Consider the following 16,675-nt stretch of genomic DNA (forward strand, 5'->3'; position numbering starts at 1 on the left):
TCCATCGCTCTCCAATTCTCCCTTTACTGCCTCTAGTCCACCCTCCCATAACTCTTTGTAATTACCTGGCGCCCAGCAATGCTGTGGCGGCCTCTACAGTATCGCCTCCCGGCTGTCTTTGCCAGTCGCGAAATTGTGCGATGCCGGCTTCCTCAATCATACACTTGGTCAAGACGTCACTTGTCTAGCTCCTCAACTACATTTCCCACATTGTCTCAATTCAACCGGTCAGAATTTACGAGCCAGCCCTTTACTGGCAGTTATGAGACTGGGGGTCCTACTCCCGGGCCATTGGGGTCAACCCCGGCGTTTGGCGCCCCGCGCATCACACCAAAAGTGTTGAAACAGTATCTCGACCAATATGTTGTCGGCCAGGATCGCGCAAAAAAAGTGCTTAGTGTTGCAGTGTACAATCATTATCAGCGTGTTCAGGAGCTAGTACGTCGGGAAGAAGAAGCAGCCGAAGCTTTCGCGAAGCGTCAGCGGAGGGAAGCACTCGAGAGTCATCCCTTAGACGGTATATCATATTTTCGGATTTCCATGCTGTCGCTCATTTCCTAACTGATTCTTTTAATGCAACAGATAATTTTCCAACTCCGCACAAGACTGTCGGTATACCGCAAGCTCCCAAACCCCGCCAGATCACTCCTTTAGAGCAACCAGCTGCCGATAGCTCGCCGCTACACCTAGAAAAGTCCAATATCTTGTTACTCGGTCCATCTGGTGTAGGAAAGACACTTATGGCCAAGACCCTTGCTCGTGTACTCTCTGTGCCTTTCAGTATATCCGACTGCACTGTGTTTACCCAAGCCGGTTACATTGGAGAGGACGCCGAAGTGTGTGTTCATCGACTTTTAGCAGCCGCAGATTACAACGTGGAGCAAGCAGAGCGAGGAATCATTGTCCTTGACGAGGTGGACAAAATTGCAGCAGCAAAGGTTAGCCATGGCAAGGATGTCGGCGGTGAAGGAGTTCAGCAGGCGCTCCTCAAGCTTATCGAAGGCACAACCGTGCAATTCCAAGCCAAGCCAGAGAAGAATCCTCGCGCAACCAGTCCTTCCAACGGCTATCCGTCTAACAGTCCGTTAGGCAATGGGCCATTCCAACCTAACAATCCCAGCCCAGCAGCGAAGGGAGAGGTGTACAATGTGCGCACGGACAATATCTTGTTCGTGTTCTCTGGCGCCTTTGGTGGACTACACAAAACCATCATGGACAGAATCTCCCGCGGATCTATTGGATTTGGCCAGCCAGTTCGCACTTCTTCAAACACCAACGATTTCCCTGGTTCTCCAAATATTTCTCCCACCCAGCCGCTTCCTATCCTCCCTGGATCCGAGGAAGAAGCACTATACAAGAAGCACCTTCCCTTCTTCAGCTCTGCCGCCCCAGCTGGTTCTGGCGCTGAGCCTACCTATTTTAACGCTTTAGATCTTTTGACACCTTCAGATCTGCAAAGCTATGGCTTCATTCCAGAGCTAATCGGCAGGATTCCCGTCACCGCCGCTCTCTCCACATTATCTCAATCCTTACTTATGCGCATCCTCACTGAGCCGCGCAACTCTCTTCTTGCCCAATACGCAATGTTATTCTCTCTCTCGGGCATCGAATTGCGCTTCACAACCCCCGCACTTCACAAAGTCGCCGCAAATGCCTTTAAAATGGGCACTGGTGCACGTGCTCTTCGAAGTGAACTCGAGATGATTCTGAGTGAGCCCATGTTCGAAGCCCCCGGCTCGAGTGTAAAGTTCGTGCTCGTCACACAGGCTGTGGCCGAGCGCAAGGAAAAGCCTATATATCTTGCTCGTGGACAGGGTGGTCGATTCCACGCTATGATTGCTTCTGAGGAAAGCCAGTGGGATGAGAAGAATAACGGAGAAAAGAAAGAACATGATAAGAAGACGAAAGACCAGGATGGTGCGGATGGCTCCAATGCGTCGAACTTCCAAGAGTATCGGAACCAAGCAATTGGTTAAGCGTGAATAAATTACCCAGATGGTGTTTCCATTGTTTCTAGGCGTTTTTCAATTCCTTGTTGGGTTGGTGGCAATGAGCGTCCAGTTTAGCAAAGCTATACTTTCAATGTTTGCCAATTCTGACCGTTTATAGCATACATGTATCTATGCATTACTGCTATAGCTTTGTATCTTGCTTGATATTACAAACAATTGTACAAAACCAGCAACAGCAAGCGAGGCTTACATCTACGTATAGTTTCCAGATGATCAAGATGTGTGTTCACTTCCTAAGCTTGTAGATTGAAGGGAACGTTATCTACAATAAACAAACAATTGGGTATCACAAAATATTGAACAAGAGAGGATGAGAAACATCGAGGAAATCAAATGAGCGGCATAGGTTGTTGCTCCAGACTTTGCAAGGATCACTTGTCGTTGCCCTAGCCAGTTATGTGTCCGGGAAAGCAGACTGGAGAGAGCCGTTAGAATTGTGGGACGCCACATTAAGAGCCTTGGACGTCCGGGATATGGTTGCCACCACAGGAGTAGATGCCTGGCTAGCAGTAGTATCTTTGGTCTTGGTATCTCCTGAAAAGTAGGCCATGGTGCGCTCCGCATCCACCTTGTGAGATGCGAAGAAATGGGGAAATCCTCCCCGTAAGAGCTTTATATGGCCCCATTGGTCCCATCGTGCTCCTGCGGGGGCCTCGAGAGATGTGACAACGACGAAATTCCGGAAACGTGATATGTTGATAAGCGACCAACCCGCGAAGAATTCTATCAGATGATCTGCGTCACGCTCAATCTTGTCCTTAATTTTGAGGCTGTGATGCTCTGTGCGAGTGCCATATTCATCCAGGGAAGGTGCGATCACATGGCTTTTCGAATCGGGATCTAGACTGCTTTTATCAAACAAAGCCACACGGGGGTTGATGACGTTGTTCTTGATGATCAAAGAGTGGATGAGCAACAGGCTGGATTTAGGGTCAGAAGAGAAGATTGAAATCAAAACGGGAGAGTTATGACATACAGTGCGTGGTCCTGTGAGTATTGCTCATCATCAAGTCTGCTTTCGATCCACTCAAGTATCCTCGGAGGAAGCATCAAAGTCCAAGACTTGCGTTGGTTTATAAATCGAAGCCACTGAAGAGTGACAGCTACCCCCTCTAGATTCATCAACATGTCTTGGGTGAGAAGAATAACACCACGACCATGTGGAAAAACACGTAGACTATGATGGCTTGATGGACAGAGTCGCGGATTACCAAATTCCAGGGGTCTGTGAATGCGGACAACCCAAAAATTGAACAAGTTCTCAAGCACGGAACTGAGCGGTGGCTGTAAAGTATCGTATCCGGTAAAAGATTCATGAAACTGCTCTTGGTTAGCTTTTGCTGGTATTGGCCGGGAGTATCAACACATACAATGACCACGCCCAGTTTGCTGTTGTTGATAAATCTTGCCCAATCCTCGGGGCTGTTGCTCGTGAGAACGATCTTATCATGACATTTCAAATATGTCTCCAGAATCTGCAATCCCTGCTTTGTTTCTTGATCCCCCGAGGGAAAATGCAAATAGAAAATGTCTGCTTTTGATGATTTCCCCGTTTCTCCGATGGTTGCAAGTTCCTCCACGTTGATCTTCAGGTTTTCCATAAACCCGTCCACACTTTTTCGAATTGTATCCTCCTTGGTTTCACTAGTTGTCGGGGAGGTATGCGCCTGCGCTAGGGCCGGTGCTTCTTGCGATTGCAAGCTCATCCTTATATCATGGGAGCCCGAGAGGATTGGGTTACTGCCAGACTCTATGCCTTCACGTCTACTAGGGAGCCCGATGTGGTGTGAAAGCGATGCGTCTGGTGGAAGACTTTGTAGTCGTCCAGTGGGTCGGTCATATCCTCTGAGCGCCAGCTTCTCGATAGGTGCGAGCCTAGTGTGAGCGGCAACAAGTAAGGGAACACCGAGTGGCATATCATGGTGAGGACGTGGAAAATTGGATGCTGGGGACCCGCGTGACCAAGCAACCCATGCATGTTCCGGGTTGTTCTTCCTGCGGCCCATGGGGTAGTGAATTGCGATGAGGTCGTCCTTGCGCAGATCCTCTGCTAGCTGAAACAAGTTTTTGTTGGTGTCGCTAAATCCCTCAATCCACCCGGAAGTCACTGCTGAATTGGACGACTATTGTCAGTGTTAGCAGTATGTAAAACTCGAAGCAACAAATGTAATACTGACACTGGATTCGCACAATTGTTCATATTCTCTAACTGTGCACATATGCTTAAACCACACCTCAACCTGGTTTGTTTTGAAATTCTTGCCTTTGACCAACGCAACTTTCGTAGCTCGAGAGATGCCGCAGAGCCTGAAAGCACCAAGATGTTCCTTATCGGGCCCAACAAACACATGTATCAGAACCTCTCCTAGGGATTGGTCCCACCAATAAATGTCTTCCCGAACGCAACCACGTCCTGGTTCACGGAAAGGCATTTTTGCAATTTGCGCCTCGATCGAAAGATTAGATGTGACTGATTCTCCAGTTCTGGATTCGGCAGATGTGGATACATCTAGATTGGTTGGTAGTTTTCTATTATGCCCTATAGAGTTTGAAGATCTTGACAAAGGCTGAGCATGATCAGGTGATTGGATATGAGATGGATGATAATCGCCTATCTCACGGAGCAGTTGACGAGAAGGTGATGACTGACGAGAGGGCGGCGACTGAGGAAAGAGCTCCAATGGCTGTCGAACGGGGGATGGCCGTCGAGATGGTGATGGACGACGCGAATAGTCCGATGGCCGTCGAACGGGGGATGGCCGTCGAGATGGCGATGGCCGACGCGAGTACTCCGATGACCTTCGAGAGGGCGGCGACTGAGGAAAGAGCTCCAATGGCTGTCGAACGGGGGATGGCCGTCGAGATGGCGATGGACGACGCGAATACTCCGATGGACGTCGAACGGGAGATGGCCGTCGAGACGGCGATGGGCGGCGCGAGAGCTCCGAAGACCACCGAGGGGGGAGGATCTTCGAGGAGGTGATGGCCGTCGAGAGAGCTCTGATGGTCGATAGCTATCGGCCTTGATTGAGCTGTGGGGCTGTTGTGGAGAGTCTGACCCGTAGGAATCAGAACGGTGTCCTGATTCTCGGTCGTCCTGTGGTCTCCGAGGTCCAGAAGGTCGTTTCAAATTGCCCATAGCGCGGGGAATGGTGGGAATGGTTAGCGAAAGAGGCATTTTGCTTGAACCAGAAGGCCCAGCAGACTTCGTTGAAGTACTGTCCGCACGGGGGCCTGTAGGTACACCAGAAGGGAGTTCAGATCCATTGGACGCCGCAGCATCGGAAATCCCGGTTAGCTTGGCTTGTGGTATGAGCGGAGATTGAGCGGCTGGCAAGAGTGAGGTGGTAAGAACATATGACTTTGGGGCTCCAGGAGGATCCACTAAAGGAGGCTCTGCGGGGCGGTTGGAATGAACAATTGGCCAAGAAGTAGAGGTAGTAGAAACTACGGGATCAGCAGGCCTCTGTGGGTTCGACGGTACATTGGGCCCAGCCAGTACTGCTAATGAGGAAGGCGACGCAGTAGACACTAAGTTTGAAGAGCGTGGTACTGGAGGCGCCACGGCTGAGCACGCAGGAACAATACTTCTATCTGGCTGCCATGCAGGTCTAGAGTCTGTTCGACAAGCAGGAGGATTTGGTAGACCAGTTGAGCTGACTGGATTCTCAGAGGTAGATTGATTTTGGGCCTCGGGGGAGATAGGAGTCTTTTCAGATGGGCACAGACTTCTAAGGCCCATGTTTGTCCTTGCCGAGAATTCTGAAGGCTTCATCATTTCTACCTGTGACAGATCCGGTGCTCGATCAACCCAATTTTTGTCACGGTATACGCGCTTGTTTCCTGGCCCCGTTCCAGACCCAAATAGTGTGGGTTTTGCTGTTTGAGGGGGGCTTTTTGGGCGCACCGAATGTGTCTGCTTGACACCGCTGTCTTTTGCGAATCGAGAAGGGGGTGGAATTAGAGATTTATTCAAAGACAGTTGGGGAATTGAGGCAGCTGGTCTTGAAGAACCTATCTGCTCTGGGTATTCGCGAGACGCTGGCTTTCTGGATGGCGGCGGAGTTTCGGCTGGAACAAATAGAACCGAAGAATCGCGACGGGAGACTAGGGATTGCCGGGGAGCCCTAGGAGCCCTGGCAGCCACAGGAGTTGTTTTGGATCCATGAGCATCCGTGATATCAAGAAAGGCCGGTCGAGATTGTTCAGCCTGGGGCATGCTCCTCTGTCGTGCCCTTTGCTCTCGTTTGCGCCTCCGCTCTTCTTTTCGCTTTTCCGTATTTTTCTGCACCGTTTTGGTATGCTTTTCCCACGACTTGATGTCGAATGGTTTGACTTTGCCTGCCGCAATCTGCTTTTTTTCGCTTCCCAATCACGCAAAGTCTCTTCGGAAGTAAAGGATTCCTTTGGCTCCCAACTGCACCTGTCAATGTTATACCCAGCCCATTCAACCAAGTATTGAGGAACAAAGACACCTTCATCTTCTTCAGAGTCTGGCTCTACGTAGAACTTCCGTTCCGCATGAATAGCATTCACAACATACTCGGCTTCCTCTTCACTTTCGGCCGTAGATGCCAAAGAGTCAATATCTGCATCCCCATCTTGTCCAAAAGCATCATTCATCTCATAATCTGACGCCATTCTAGGAGTCTGGTGGTTCAAGTCAACAACTGTATCATTGCGTGATGTCCAGTAGCTCACATCCAATACACAAGCAAGACAGTGGATAGTATGGGGCTTGAATTGAAACTTTGAAATGCGGGGCTTCAGAGATAGCGAAATTAGGAACAGTGCATACCGTGGTGCATATTCATTGGAGATATTGAAGACGAAATAACAAAGTGCGTGGATATGTCGCAATGGCAGCAACAAGCCAAGCAAGAACAAAAAGTTATCTAGTGGATACTGCCCGCCGATAAAAGGATAAAAGATACCGCCCGCGCATCAAACGCCAGCACACGTGACCCCCACGCTAAGCCATAATGGGCTCGGCACGATTAAGGAGAGACACTCGACCCAGGCATCACTAACTATCCCCTGCTGATTGTCTATTACGTCCCGTGTGTGTACTCCCCTGGTTTCCTCTCTGCCTGCCGTGAGCTCAAAACTAACATAGCTCGACTTTGCCCTCTCAGTTTCTCAAGTACACGCCCTCAATCTTCACTTATCCGCCACGTTTACCTGTACTTTGATACCACCGTTCGAGCTTGACTGGCTCGTTTACATTCAAAATGGCCAACGACGAATATGACGTGAGTTTATTCATAACACCGGACTGTTCTATGTCTCAGAATATGATGCTGATGATCTGCCCCTCAGTTTCTCTTCAAAGGTAACGTCGCCACCACATGCTGATGCCCGCCCTTGTCTTATCCCCCACCCCCTTGTGCCCCTCGAAAGTACCCATGTCTGACTTCGGAGGTTTTGTGAGGATAAACAGTGGTTCTGATCGGAGACTCTGGTGTCGGTAAATCTAACCTCTTGAGTCGATTCACCCGCAATGAGTTCAACCTGGACTCCAAGTCAACGATCGGTGTGGAGTTTGCGACCCGGTCCATTCAAGTCGACTCGAAGACAATCAAGGCACAGATTTGGGATACTGCTGGCCAGGAGCGCTACCGCGCAATCACCTCTGCCTACTACCGTGGCGCTGTCGGTGCGCTCCTCGTTTACGATATTAGCAAGCACCAGACCTACGAGAATGTCAACAGGTGGTTGAAGGAGCTGCGGGACCACGCCGATTCAAACATTGTCATCATGCTTGTTGGTAACAAGAGCGATTTGCGCCACCTGCGTGCGGTTCCCACAGAGGAGGCCAAGCAGTTTGCCAGTACGTTGCCCGATCGTTCGAGTTGCGTTGTGTGGCGCTAACGTTCTGCAGGCGAGAACAACCTTTCATTCATCGAAACATCCGCCCTGGACGCCAGCAATGTTGAGTTGGCCTTCCAAAACATTCTCACGGGTTAGTAATTGGTCCCTTGGCATTTTGTCTTCCTCTACTAACCAGATAGAAATTTACCGCATTGTCTCCAGCAAGGCTCTGGACTCTGGGGAGGGTGGCCAGCAGGTTCTCGACCGCCGTCCTGTTATCGACCCTAGCAAGCAAGACAGCGAGCAGAAGCAGGGCTGCTGCTAGATTACCCCTTTGCTAGGATGACGCTCCGACCGCCACGACTATTCTTTTTGCGATGTGATATTGAGATGGTCTTGATCTGTGTTGGAGTCTGAAATTTGACGGCTACAAAGATGATACACAGGCGGGATCTGTTACCTAGAGAGACCACACGGGAAAATAGGAGTCTGCGGTCATGTTACCGTCGGATTCCCCCTTCTTTTGTCCTTTTTTAATTCATTTTTCTCATGGTCCTCAACGAAATTGATCCCCTTTTTTTTTCTGTTCGCTCAACTGGTGTGTGTGATATGTCTCTACGGTGATGAACACACTTGCTGGTGCAATGAATTTGGTTGGGCGTCTAACATTGCGGCTGCGTGGCTTTTGTATGAAATCTCTGAAAATGCATATTCATTCCACACTTGAGCGAATTGTAGTTGTATAATGCGATTAACCTCAGAGAGGCTACCTATGCCATTGGAATGTCTTGTCGAGGAGCAGGGCCCACCTGCTCCACAATGCAATTTAATTCTTCGGGCCAGCCTTTCATAGAGCGAGATTAAAAATTAGCGTCTGGCGTGGGCACCACTTGGGAGAGACGACATTTACGAAACAGTAGACCCTTATTTATTCCCCGAAAGGGATGGATTGGGCACGGATATATATGTATAGAAAACTATCTAGGTAGGCATATCCTCTATCATTCGTCTAAGAATTACACCTACCTGATCCTATGACGTATATGTAGGCATTTGTGAGCCATTTATTCTCTAGCAGATAGAAATCACAAGTGGACCAACCTATATAAGGAAGTCCAGGTCCATTTTTCACTCGATGAATCAAACCAAGAAGAGCCACCGATCTAGTTTAGCACAATGCCCATGTCACGATTAGTCACTGCAGAGCGAAATTCTAAAACTTCGATACCACGTTCATTCATAACATATTCCAAGGTATCACCGAACGTCTCGCCATTGTCACGGAACCATTCCCCCAGGGACCATATGTATTCCTCCACCTGCTCCTTCAACAGAGCATGGTCACGCAACCATATAATCTGGCCAGGATCGAGCTTCAGCATATCCTGTACAATATAATAATGTGGGATCTCATCACCCCATCCTTCATACCCCGGGTCATGGGAGAGATCATTGCGAAACCGAGACCGGTACTTGGCAGGCGATTCAGCATAATTGTTCGGGTGAGCTGTATGAAAGTATTTCTGTACCGAGGCACCAGGGATTCTGTGAAACGAAGAGTGATCATGTGAAGACAGAACACTTGAAGACGGAGGATAATTGAGGTGAATGTTGAACGAAATTTGCTGGTCAGGGTAGCGCTTGCGGAATTTGCGTTGAATGGTCCCATTACTGGGACATATATGGTTCTGTACAATATCACTCATGACGAGGCGCAAATCTTCTATTTCGGCCAGCTCTTGCGTGGACCAATTGTGAAGCAGCTGAGCACGTTCCAATACCACATGGCGAAGACTGCGAGAATGTCGATCATAAGCATCGGAGTGAAATGCACTATGATATAGCCATAGGCGGTAGACTGCACGGCGCAATCGTAGTCGCTCCTCGTCGGTAAGGGAGCGGCGATTCTCAAAGTCTATCTTCCACTTTTTGAATGGGTAAATCATTTCCCATTTCCGCGCCACCAGGCCGAGTTGGATGACTTGTTTTAGCAAGGAATCAGACATAGGCGCATGGCGAATGAGATGAGCGGGCTGACTCTCATTATGAGTCACCACTTGAATCGCATCTTTAAGAGGGCCGAACTCGATCTCCGCAGTGCTGGCTAAGATATGCAGTTTGCTTGTCGAGTTGAAGACGCGGTGAAGCCGACGGCAACTCGCTGCTAGATTCAGAATGTCGAAGATAGAATCGCAGGAGCGAAATATGTGGAGCAAAAGCTCGGTTGCAAGATGATCAATTGACATGATGACAATGTTTATTTTGTTACTGGGAAGTACGGGCACATTATTAGAATGACTCATTGATAACACCATGGTGATGGCTTACTAGGTGAGACAGTGTTATTTGTACCAGGGTAGGAAAATGGAAACACGAGCCACGACCAATCTTCCAAGATACAAGTGGACAGTGCCGTCGCGAATTGAAGCAATCAACACTTGTCGCGCGTACGATGGGCTTATTGGAAATTCACCCCGCCTTTGGGGCCGATAGAGGCAACAGACACTGTAGTGTAAAGAGTGAACATGTTGGTAAAATAACTTTCCTGTGGCCGTAGAGGGCTCGCAATCAAAAGCAATGCCATGATAGAGGTCGAAGGATAAAAATGACCGAGTTTGGCATGATGGCGTCGTTTTATATGACGCTTAGCTAATTTTGCCCCTTGCGTCCAATGAGGTCTTTATTGGAAGGTTCGGTTCTTCGGAGTGATTCTGAAGACCGGGAAGCTCTTGAGCCTCAGATAACCAAAAACAATATACGAGGGAACAAAATGGAATAAACAACTTTTTGAAATTAACCAGGATGAGACTTTGCCCCGACGCCTTAACAGACCATGATGAAAGCGTCGCATCAAATATACACATGTAGTCGAAACATCATCCCGAGGGATATCAAGTCTAGAAATAGCACCACCAAACAAAAACGTAAACCCCCTATGCAAACAGCTTCCTTGTGTCCAAAGCATCCACCTTGCGCACAGAGTTTTCTGACAGTCCCAGATCGGAGCGCTTGGCCACCCGATCGGTCTGGGTGTCTCGGCGCTGGGAGTAGCGGCCAGCCTTGCCTTGTCGGATATCGCTACGGACCTGGTTGGGGCTGACATATTCCTTGTTCTCGTAAATGACGGGTCCACCGAAGCTGCCTTCGAGGATGACAATGGGGGTAAGAACGAAGCGGGGGCCAATTTCGACCAGAGAAACCTCTGGCTGGCCGTCCTTGCCCTTCAGTGTAGGCTTAACCTCCTCCTCGCCCTCCTTCTTCTTGCTGCCAGCCTCAGACTCGCGAATCTCGTAGACGCGGATCCAGATCTTGCCGTCCACTCCAAAGATACCGATGATGCGGTCGACGAATGGCTTCATACCTCTGACGCCACGCTTGGGCACACAGAAAACTCCGCGCAACATCTCCCGAACAAGTGCGCGGTATTCACTACCAGGAGCACCCATATCCGGACCTTGCTCATCGAAAGAGCGATCGAACACGACCAGGCCGCGACCACCCTTCAGGCAATTTCCTGCAAATCCTGCGCCGAGCTCGCCCATTGTGTGCAAGTTATTGAGGTGGAATTTAATTGTGGGTCCATTGGGAGGGCGTGAAAGCCAAAGGTAAAGATCCTGGCCATTCTTCTTGGCCTCGAGGAAGAAGATAACGTTACACGAGTGAAGGTCGGCGAGGGAGTTCAGAAGGAGGTTGTAGCCGGCGGCCTTCTTTTTTGTGTCAAGCTTGGTCTCTTTGTGGGCATGGGGGAGAAGACCGCAAATATCAGACATCAGGTGTCGGTGGCTAGAAAAAAGCAAAATGGCACAGATCAGTAAATTTGCTTAGTATTTCTCAAGGCGCAATGTTCATACCGGTGAGATGCGCCTCTGGAGGTCAAAATAAGTACTCGGGTCTTGGGCATGAATCCAGAAGCAAGCTGCTTCTTCACAACCTCAGCTGCCTCGCCGTCGTCGGACTCTTCTTCGCTATCAGTGGTGTCGTCTTCACCATCGAGGAGCTCCTCCATCTCAATATCCTCGTCGGACATATCCTCAGTGGGCTGTCTAGCCGCCTTCTTTGAGACGCTCTTGTAAACTGATGCCATGGTGACGTCTGATTGTGTCAAATTGAATTTGGAATTGATCGTGCAAGAGCAATCTGAGATCAAAAAGTTGATGGCAGAATATTTTTTGTTTCCTACCGCCCTGAATCTTGCTATGTCACGTGCCGGAGTGGGTTCGCCCTTTATCTGCCGTGGGTTACCGCCCCACTTTCCTGCCAAACATCCTTTTGAACAATAAATTTGATTCAGTCAAGTCTTATGTTGATGATTTCCACCATTTTCCACTGCTTTTCTCACACATACAATATACTACGGTGGTAATAGCGTCAAAAAGCACATTATAACCAAGCATTGAGTTATAACAGCCTGACGCATTGCTTTATACTCTCCCAAAGCAAATACATCCTTTTCACTCATAATATCTCAACTCAGGATATGATAGAGGGATCTCATAAGCTAGAGCGTTATGTTACAATAAGCCTGATAATTTGTTGTCCGGAAATGTGAAATTGTGCCAAGAGGTTCAACCAAAGTCTTCTCAGGCTCAAAAAAAGAACCGTAGTAGGCAAGTCTATCCCCTCGAAGGGCTCGACGTTGGCCCGACATTCATTTCACCACGGTGAAAGGAATAGTCGGGATCAGTATGAGAAAACATCCAGCGCTCTGTGTAAATTCGAAAATCCTTCTTGGGTGACTTTCAAGCCGGCAATAAGAATGGCAAAGTCCAATCTCTTGTGGAAATCCCAGTCCTGGGATCGATAGATGAGACCGTAAAGTAGACCGGCATTAAAGGTGTCTCCCGCACCGATGGTGCTGTAATAGATCAGTATTGTCTGATCAAACTGTTGAGAAGATTAGAAAGCCCAAGACTCACTCGATGGCCCCTGGCCCTTCAACGTGCGCCGGGACATGAGCAAAGTTGCCAGTCCGTGGTTCAAGAGCCGCGGCCCCTTCATGGCCCCATGTACAGCATAACAAGGACCTACATGCAAGATAAAGTAGGTCAGATCAGGTTGTTTAAGACACCTGCGGTCCAGGCTTACGCTTGGCTTGTCTTCGGCGATTGATCTCGCAAACAATCTTCCGCGGATCCATATCCACTGCTCTGTCCAGTTATTAGACGTGCTTGCAGAGAACCCAAAAGAAGCAAAAAAGAAAAGAAAGTCTCCCACCTGAGCCCAGCCTTTCGAGTACATAACAACGTCTGCTAAATTTGCAAGCTCCTGCAAGCCTGCTCTGCCTGGCTTTTCTACCTCGACGCTGACCTTAGCCCCTGGGAAATGCAAACGAATATAATCAATACAATCGAATGTCACATCTGGTGAGCGACCCTAGATCAAAGTCAGCATATTCTGTGGCCAGCTAAGGACTAGATATCACTTAGCCGGTATTCAACACACTTCAAAATGGAACCAGAGTCGATCATTCGTAGTACGTAGGGGCTCAACGGCAATCGCAAATTCCCCTTGAGTCATTTCGGGTAGCTCATTATAATTGACAATCGTCCTGCTACTGGTGGCTTGGCTCGCAATAATGTAACTAGAGGCTGGTTCACTGAATTGTTCTCGGTAAATGCAGTCATCTAGCCGGACATTGTTTCCTAGACTTAATTTGATCTGCTGAAATGCTACCGATGACCTTGAGGGAAGAACACTCAGAAGATTCAGTGAATACTTGTCCCTCGAAGGCCCATGTTGCAGCAGTTGGCCCAGTACTTCAAGAGTGTTTGGGCAGTTTCCGCCGCGCCGGCGACTGACCTTGGATGCACGAAGTTTCTCATCTTCACTTGGGTAATAAGGAGTTCTAATCAAATAATGTAAATACTGAATTCCAGATATGCGAGTAAATTCAAAATAGGCAGAACTCAAACTCACGCTAAAATTGTGTCAAGGTAACATGCCCCTACAGCAACTAGGGTCATGATGATGGTTCCAAGTAGCGTGTATCCCTGCGAAAACCAAGAGGGTATGAGGAGGTTAGTATTTGTGCGGATTGATCATTCGGTCAATCAATGTTGTTGGACGCATTTGGCTCTGCCTCACTCGCCGCCCGCGGGGGCCCCGGGGTCAGGGCCCCGGGCCGGGCCTAATGCTTGGTTAGTCATCATATGGTTTGGCGTCTGGAGGTCCCGACCTCGGAACGTTGATGACCAGCAAGATTGGAGGCTGAAGTAGAGGTTTAACCTTCGGTTACGTTTTCAAGTGAGATGTTTGCTAAAAACAGGCGCTATGTTTGTCTGATTATTTTCCGAGTCTTGCATTGGCTTTGTATTGGCTTTGTGGTATGTGCCCTGTTGTACATCTGGATTCTGTTGTTTGTCTTGGCAAGGAATCATCCTGTACCAGAGGCTTTGAATATTGCGCGATGACTGTCCTAGATATATCGTAAATGAAACATCTATACTGGATACTGAGAAGACTGATTCATGGATATGGTGTTTTTGTACAATTAGATCATGTATGTACCAGTATATATATCACGTGTCTTATAGGCACTCTAACACAACAACGTCTGTTTATATCTCTCATCTTGAATGATGCTTCCCAAAGACCGTGGAAAAATTCTTTGATCTAGTATGGACCATTGCCAGATCATACCTACCAAACTGGATTGTCCCATCTCGTGTAATGCAGATAAAGGACTAGATGGGTTATCGCAGAATGCAATTGCTTCTGAGCAAAGCAAACCAAGTTGATGGACCCATACCGGAAGCAATGCAACCGCATAATTGTGTATATCATTGTTTCTCATATTTACAAACAACAAAGCGATCATTGATGTAGCCTACAAGCAGGTTATAGTCCCTAATGATTTAGTGATCCTTTGCCGGTTATATATTCAATCATTCTGTTCATGGATCTTCTGATTCCCTCACAACCAACGCCATTTACTACCCCTGTCGATAAGCCTCTCTTTTCCACCATGAGACAGCGAAACAAAGTGCTAGAGACAGACAGTCCCACTGCAAAGTTCCTTTACACAATTATCAAGCAATTAGACCTGAAATCGGTTAGTACATTACTTGATTACGAGCTGATGATTCATCTAATCTCGATTGAATATGCTAGATTGATTGGAATCGTGTGGCCTCCGATCTTGATGTCTCAAATGGCCATGCCGCTCGTATGCGGTATTCGCGCTTCCGACAACAGATGGAAGGAACTACAGGGGCAGCAAGAACAAAACGCAAATCCAAGAAAGAGAAGAACGTAGAGCCTCCTCCCCACATGCAAGGCACCTTTCCAATGGGTCCAACTCTCGTCATGCCCATGGAACCAATGGACTCATCACTCCAGAGCAATCCCTTCGTGAAGTGTGAGCCGGGCACTCAAGGAAACCCAAATTTGCAGAGTGTCGTGCAATACTCTCTACAGTCCATGCCAGAGACTGCTATGCAGGCACAGTACTACTTACCTCAGGAGTTTGCCTCGACAGAGTTTCAGCTGGCGTCAAATATGCCATCTGGGCTACCATCGCATACTCCTGCAACATCATCTTTCATGAATCCTTATCAAGCTCCGACCATGGCAACCAGTTACCCTTATACATCGTCCAGCATCCAATCAGACCTTGACATGCGTGAATTTGAAATTCCCTTTGCTGCCATGAATGTTGAACCCACCATCACTTGGGAGCCACGCTCTCCGTCGCGACAGGAAGGAGGCCCGATTGTGAAAATCGAAGAAGAGCAGCAGGACTATGGGGAAATACCGAGCATCGAGGGTCAGCAACTTCAAGGTTGGCAAGATCACTTTCAGCAAGACTGGGCTCAGCAATATCGGGTTCAGCAAGCCCAAGGCCAGCAAGCTCAAATTCAGCAAGCTCAAATTCAGCAAGCTCAAATTCAGCAAGCTCAGGGCCAGCAAGCTCAGGGCCAGCAAGCTCAAATTCAGCAAGCTCAGGGTCAGCAAGCTCAAGGCCAACAAGCTCAAAGTCAGCAAGACCTATTCCAGCAAATTCAGCAAGATCCATTCCAGAGAGATCGGGTTCAGCAAGCCCAAAGTCAGCAAGCCCAAAGTCAGCAAGCCCAAAGTCAGCAAGCTCAAGGTCAGAAAGTTCAAAGTCGGCAAGACCCATTCCAGCAAGTTCAGCAAGACCCATTCCAGCAAGAGCGGGCTCAGCAGGCTCAAGGCCAACAAGTTCAAGGTCAGCAAGTTCAAGGCCAGCAAGTTCACGGTCAGCAAGCTCAAAGTCAGCAAGAACCATTCCAGCAAGATTGGGTTCAGCAAGCCCAAGGTCAGCAAGCCCAAGGTCAGCAAGCCCAAGGTCAGCAAGCTCAAGGCCAGCAAGCTCAAAGTCATCAAGACCTACTCCAGCAAGGTCAGCAAGAACCATTCCAGCAAGATTGGGTTCAGCAAGCCCAAGGTCAGCAAGCCCAAGGTCAGCAAGCTCAAGGTCAGCAAGCTCAAGGCCAGCAAGCTCAAAGTCATCAAGACCTACTCCAGCAAGTTCAGCAAGATCCATTCCAGCAAGATCGGGTTCAGCAAGCCCAAAGTCAGCAGGCCCAAAGTCAGCAAGCCCAAAGTCAGCAAGCTCAAAGTCAGAAAGTTCAAAGTCGGCAAGACCCATTCCAGCAAGAGCGGGCTCAGCAGGGTCAAGGCCAACAAGCTCAGGGCCCAAAAGCTCAAGGTCCACAAGCTCAAGTTCAGGAAGGTCGGGGTGTCGCTGTCAAAGTTGAAACGCTTCAAGACTGAGCCATTGTGTTGGAGACTATGAGGACTACATCCTGAGGTTCATATGTCCATTTGTCAGTCTGTTGCTTTACATCACATATGCTATCTATTCCAGTTGTTCCCTGATTTTGTAGGTC

The 16,675-nt window shown here is 48.7% G+C and overlaps 7 protein-coding genes across 7 annotated transcripts; 3 read left to right on the plus strand and 4 right to left on the minus strand.

Annotated features, from left to right (window-relative positions):
- Window positions 1-78: 78 nt before the first annotated feature.
- Window positions 79-1,976, plus strand: N7457_002673 (putative ATP-dependent Clp protease; the record flags this gene model as incomplete). Its single annotated transcript, XM_057173719.1, has 2 exons — window positions 79-517; window positions 583-1,976. 2 exons carry the CDS (start codon window positions 79-81, stop codon window positions 1,974-1,976), a joined length of 1,833 nt encoding a protein of 610 aa, XP_057033870.1.
- A 430-nt stretch (window positions 1,977-2,406) lies between these two features.
- N7457_002674 (uncharacterized protein) lies at window positions 2,407-6,653 on the minus strand (the record flags this gene model as incomplete). The annotated part of the gene is made up of 7 exons (XM_057173720.1): window positions 2,407-2,932; window positions 2,989-3,332; window positions 3,383-4,135; window positions 4,190-4,496; window positions 4,633-5,010; window positions 5,072-6,376; window positions 6,451-6,653. The coding sequence occupies 7 exons, from the start codon at window positions 6,651-6,653 to the stop codon at window positions 2,407-2,409; spliced, it is 3,816 nt and encodes a 1,271-aa protein (XP_057033871.1).
- A 590-nt stretch (window positions 6,654-7,243) lies between these two features.
- Window positions 7,244-8,148, plus strand: N7457_002675 (Rab family GTPase; the record flags this gene model as incomplete). Its single annotated transcript, XM_057173721.1, has 5 exons — window positions 7,244-7,264; window positions 7,332-7,344; window positions 7,453-7,842; window positions 7,894-7,974; window positions 8,024-8,148. 5 exons carry the CDS (start codon window positions 7,244-7,246, stop codon window positions 8,146-8,148), a joined length of 630 nt encoding a protein of 209 aa, XP_057033872.1.
- An 838-nt stretch (window positions 8,149-8,986) lies between these two features.
- On the minus strand, window positions 8,987-10,069 carry N7457_002676 (F-box protein; the record flags this gene model as incomplete). Its single annotated transcript, XM_057173722.1, has 1 exon — window positions 8,987-10,069. One exon carries the CDS (start codon window positions 10,067-10,069, stop codon window positions 8,987-8,989), a length of 1,083 nt encoding a protein of 360 aa, XP_057033873.1.
- Window positions 10,070-10,756: 687 nt separating this feature from the next.
- N7457_002677 (ribosome biogenesis protein BRX1) lies at window positions 10,757-11,907 on the minus strand (the record flags this gene model as incomplete). Its single annotated transcript, XM_057173723.1, has 2 exons — window positions 10,757-11,606; window positions 11,675-11,907. 2 exons carry the CDS (start codon window positions 11,905-11,907, stop codon window positions 10,757-10,759), a joined length of 1,083 nt encoding a protein of 360 aa, XP_057033874.1.
- Window positions 11,908-12,503: 596 nt separating this feature from the next.
- N7457_002678 (uncharacterized protein) lies at window positions 12,504-13,786 on the minus strand (the record flags this gene model as incomplete). Its single annotated transcript, XM_057173724.1, has 6 exons — window positions 12,504-12,678; window positions 12,740-12,847; window positions 12,909-12,970; window positions 13,038-13,196; window positions 13,266-13,668; window positions 13,740-13,786. 6 exons carry the CDS (start codon window positions 13,784-13,786, stop codon window positions 12,504-12,506), a joined length of 954 nt encoding a protein of 317 aa, XP_057033875.1.
- Window positions 13,787-14,787: 1,001 nt separating this feature from the next.
- On the plus strand, window positions 14,788-16,581 carry N7457_002679 (uncharacterized protein; the record flags this gene model as incomplete). Its single annotated transcript, XM_057173725.1, has 3 exons — window positions 14,788-14,874; window positions 14,934-15,588; window positions 15,800-16,581. The coding sequence occupies 3 exons, from the start codon at window positions 14,788-14,790 to the stop codon at window positions 16,579-16,581; spliced, it is 1,524 nt and encodes a 507-aa protein (XP_057033876.1).
- Window positions 16,582-16,675: the final 94 nt, after the last annotated feature.

This window comes from Penicillium paradoxum (genome assembly GCF_028828445.1).
Source record: "Penicillium paradoxum strain IBT 22861 chromosome Unknown utg000003l_segment0_segment0, whole genome shotgun sequence".
NCBI lineage: Eukaryota > Fungi > Ascomycota > Eurotiomycetes > Eurotiales > Aspergillaceae > Penicillium > Penicillium paradoxum.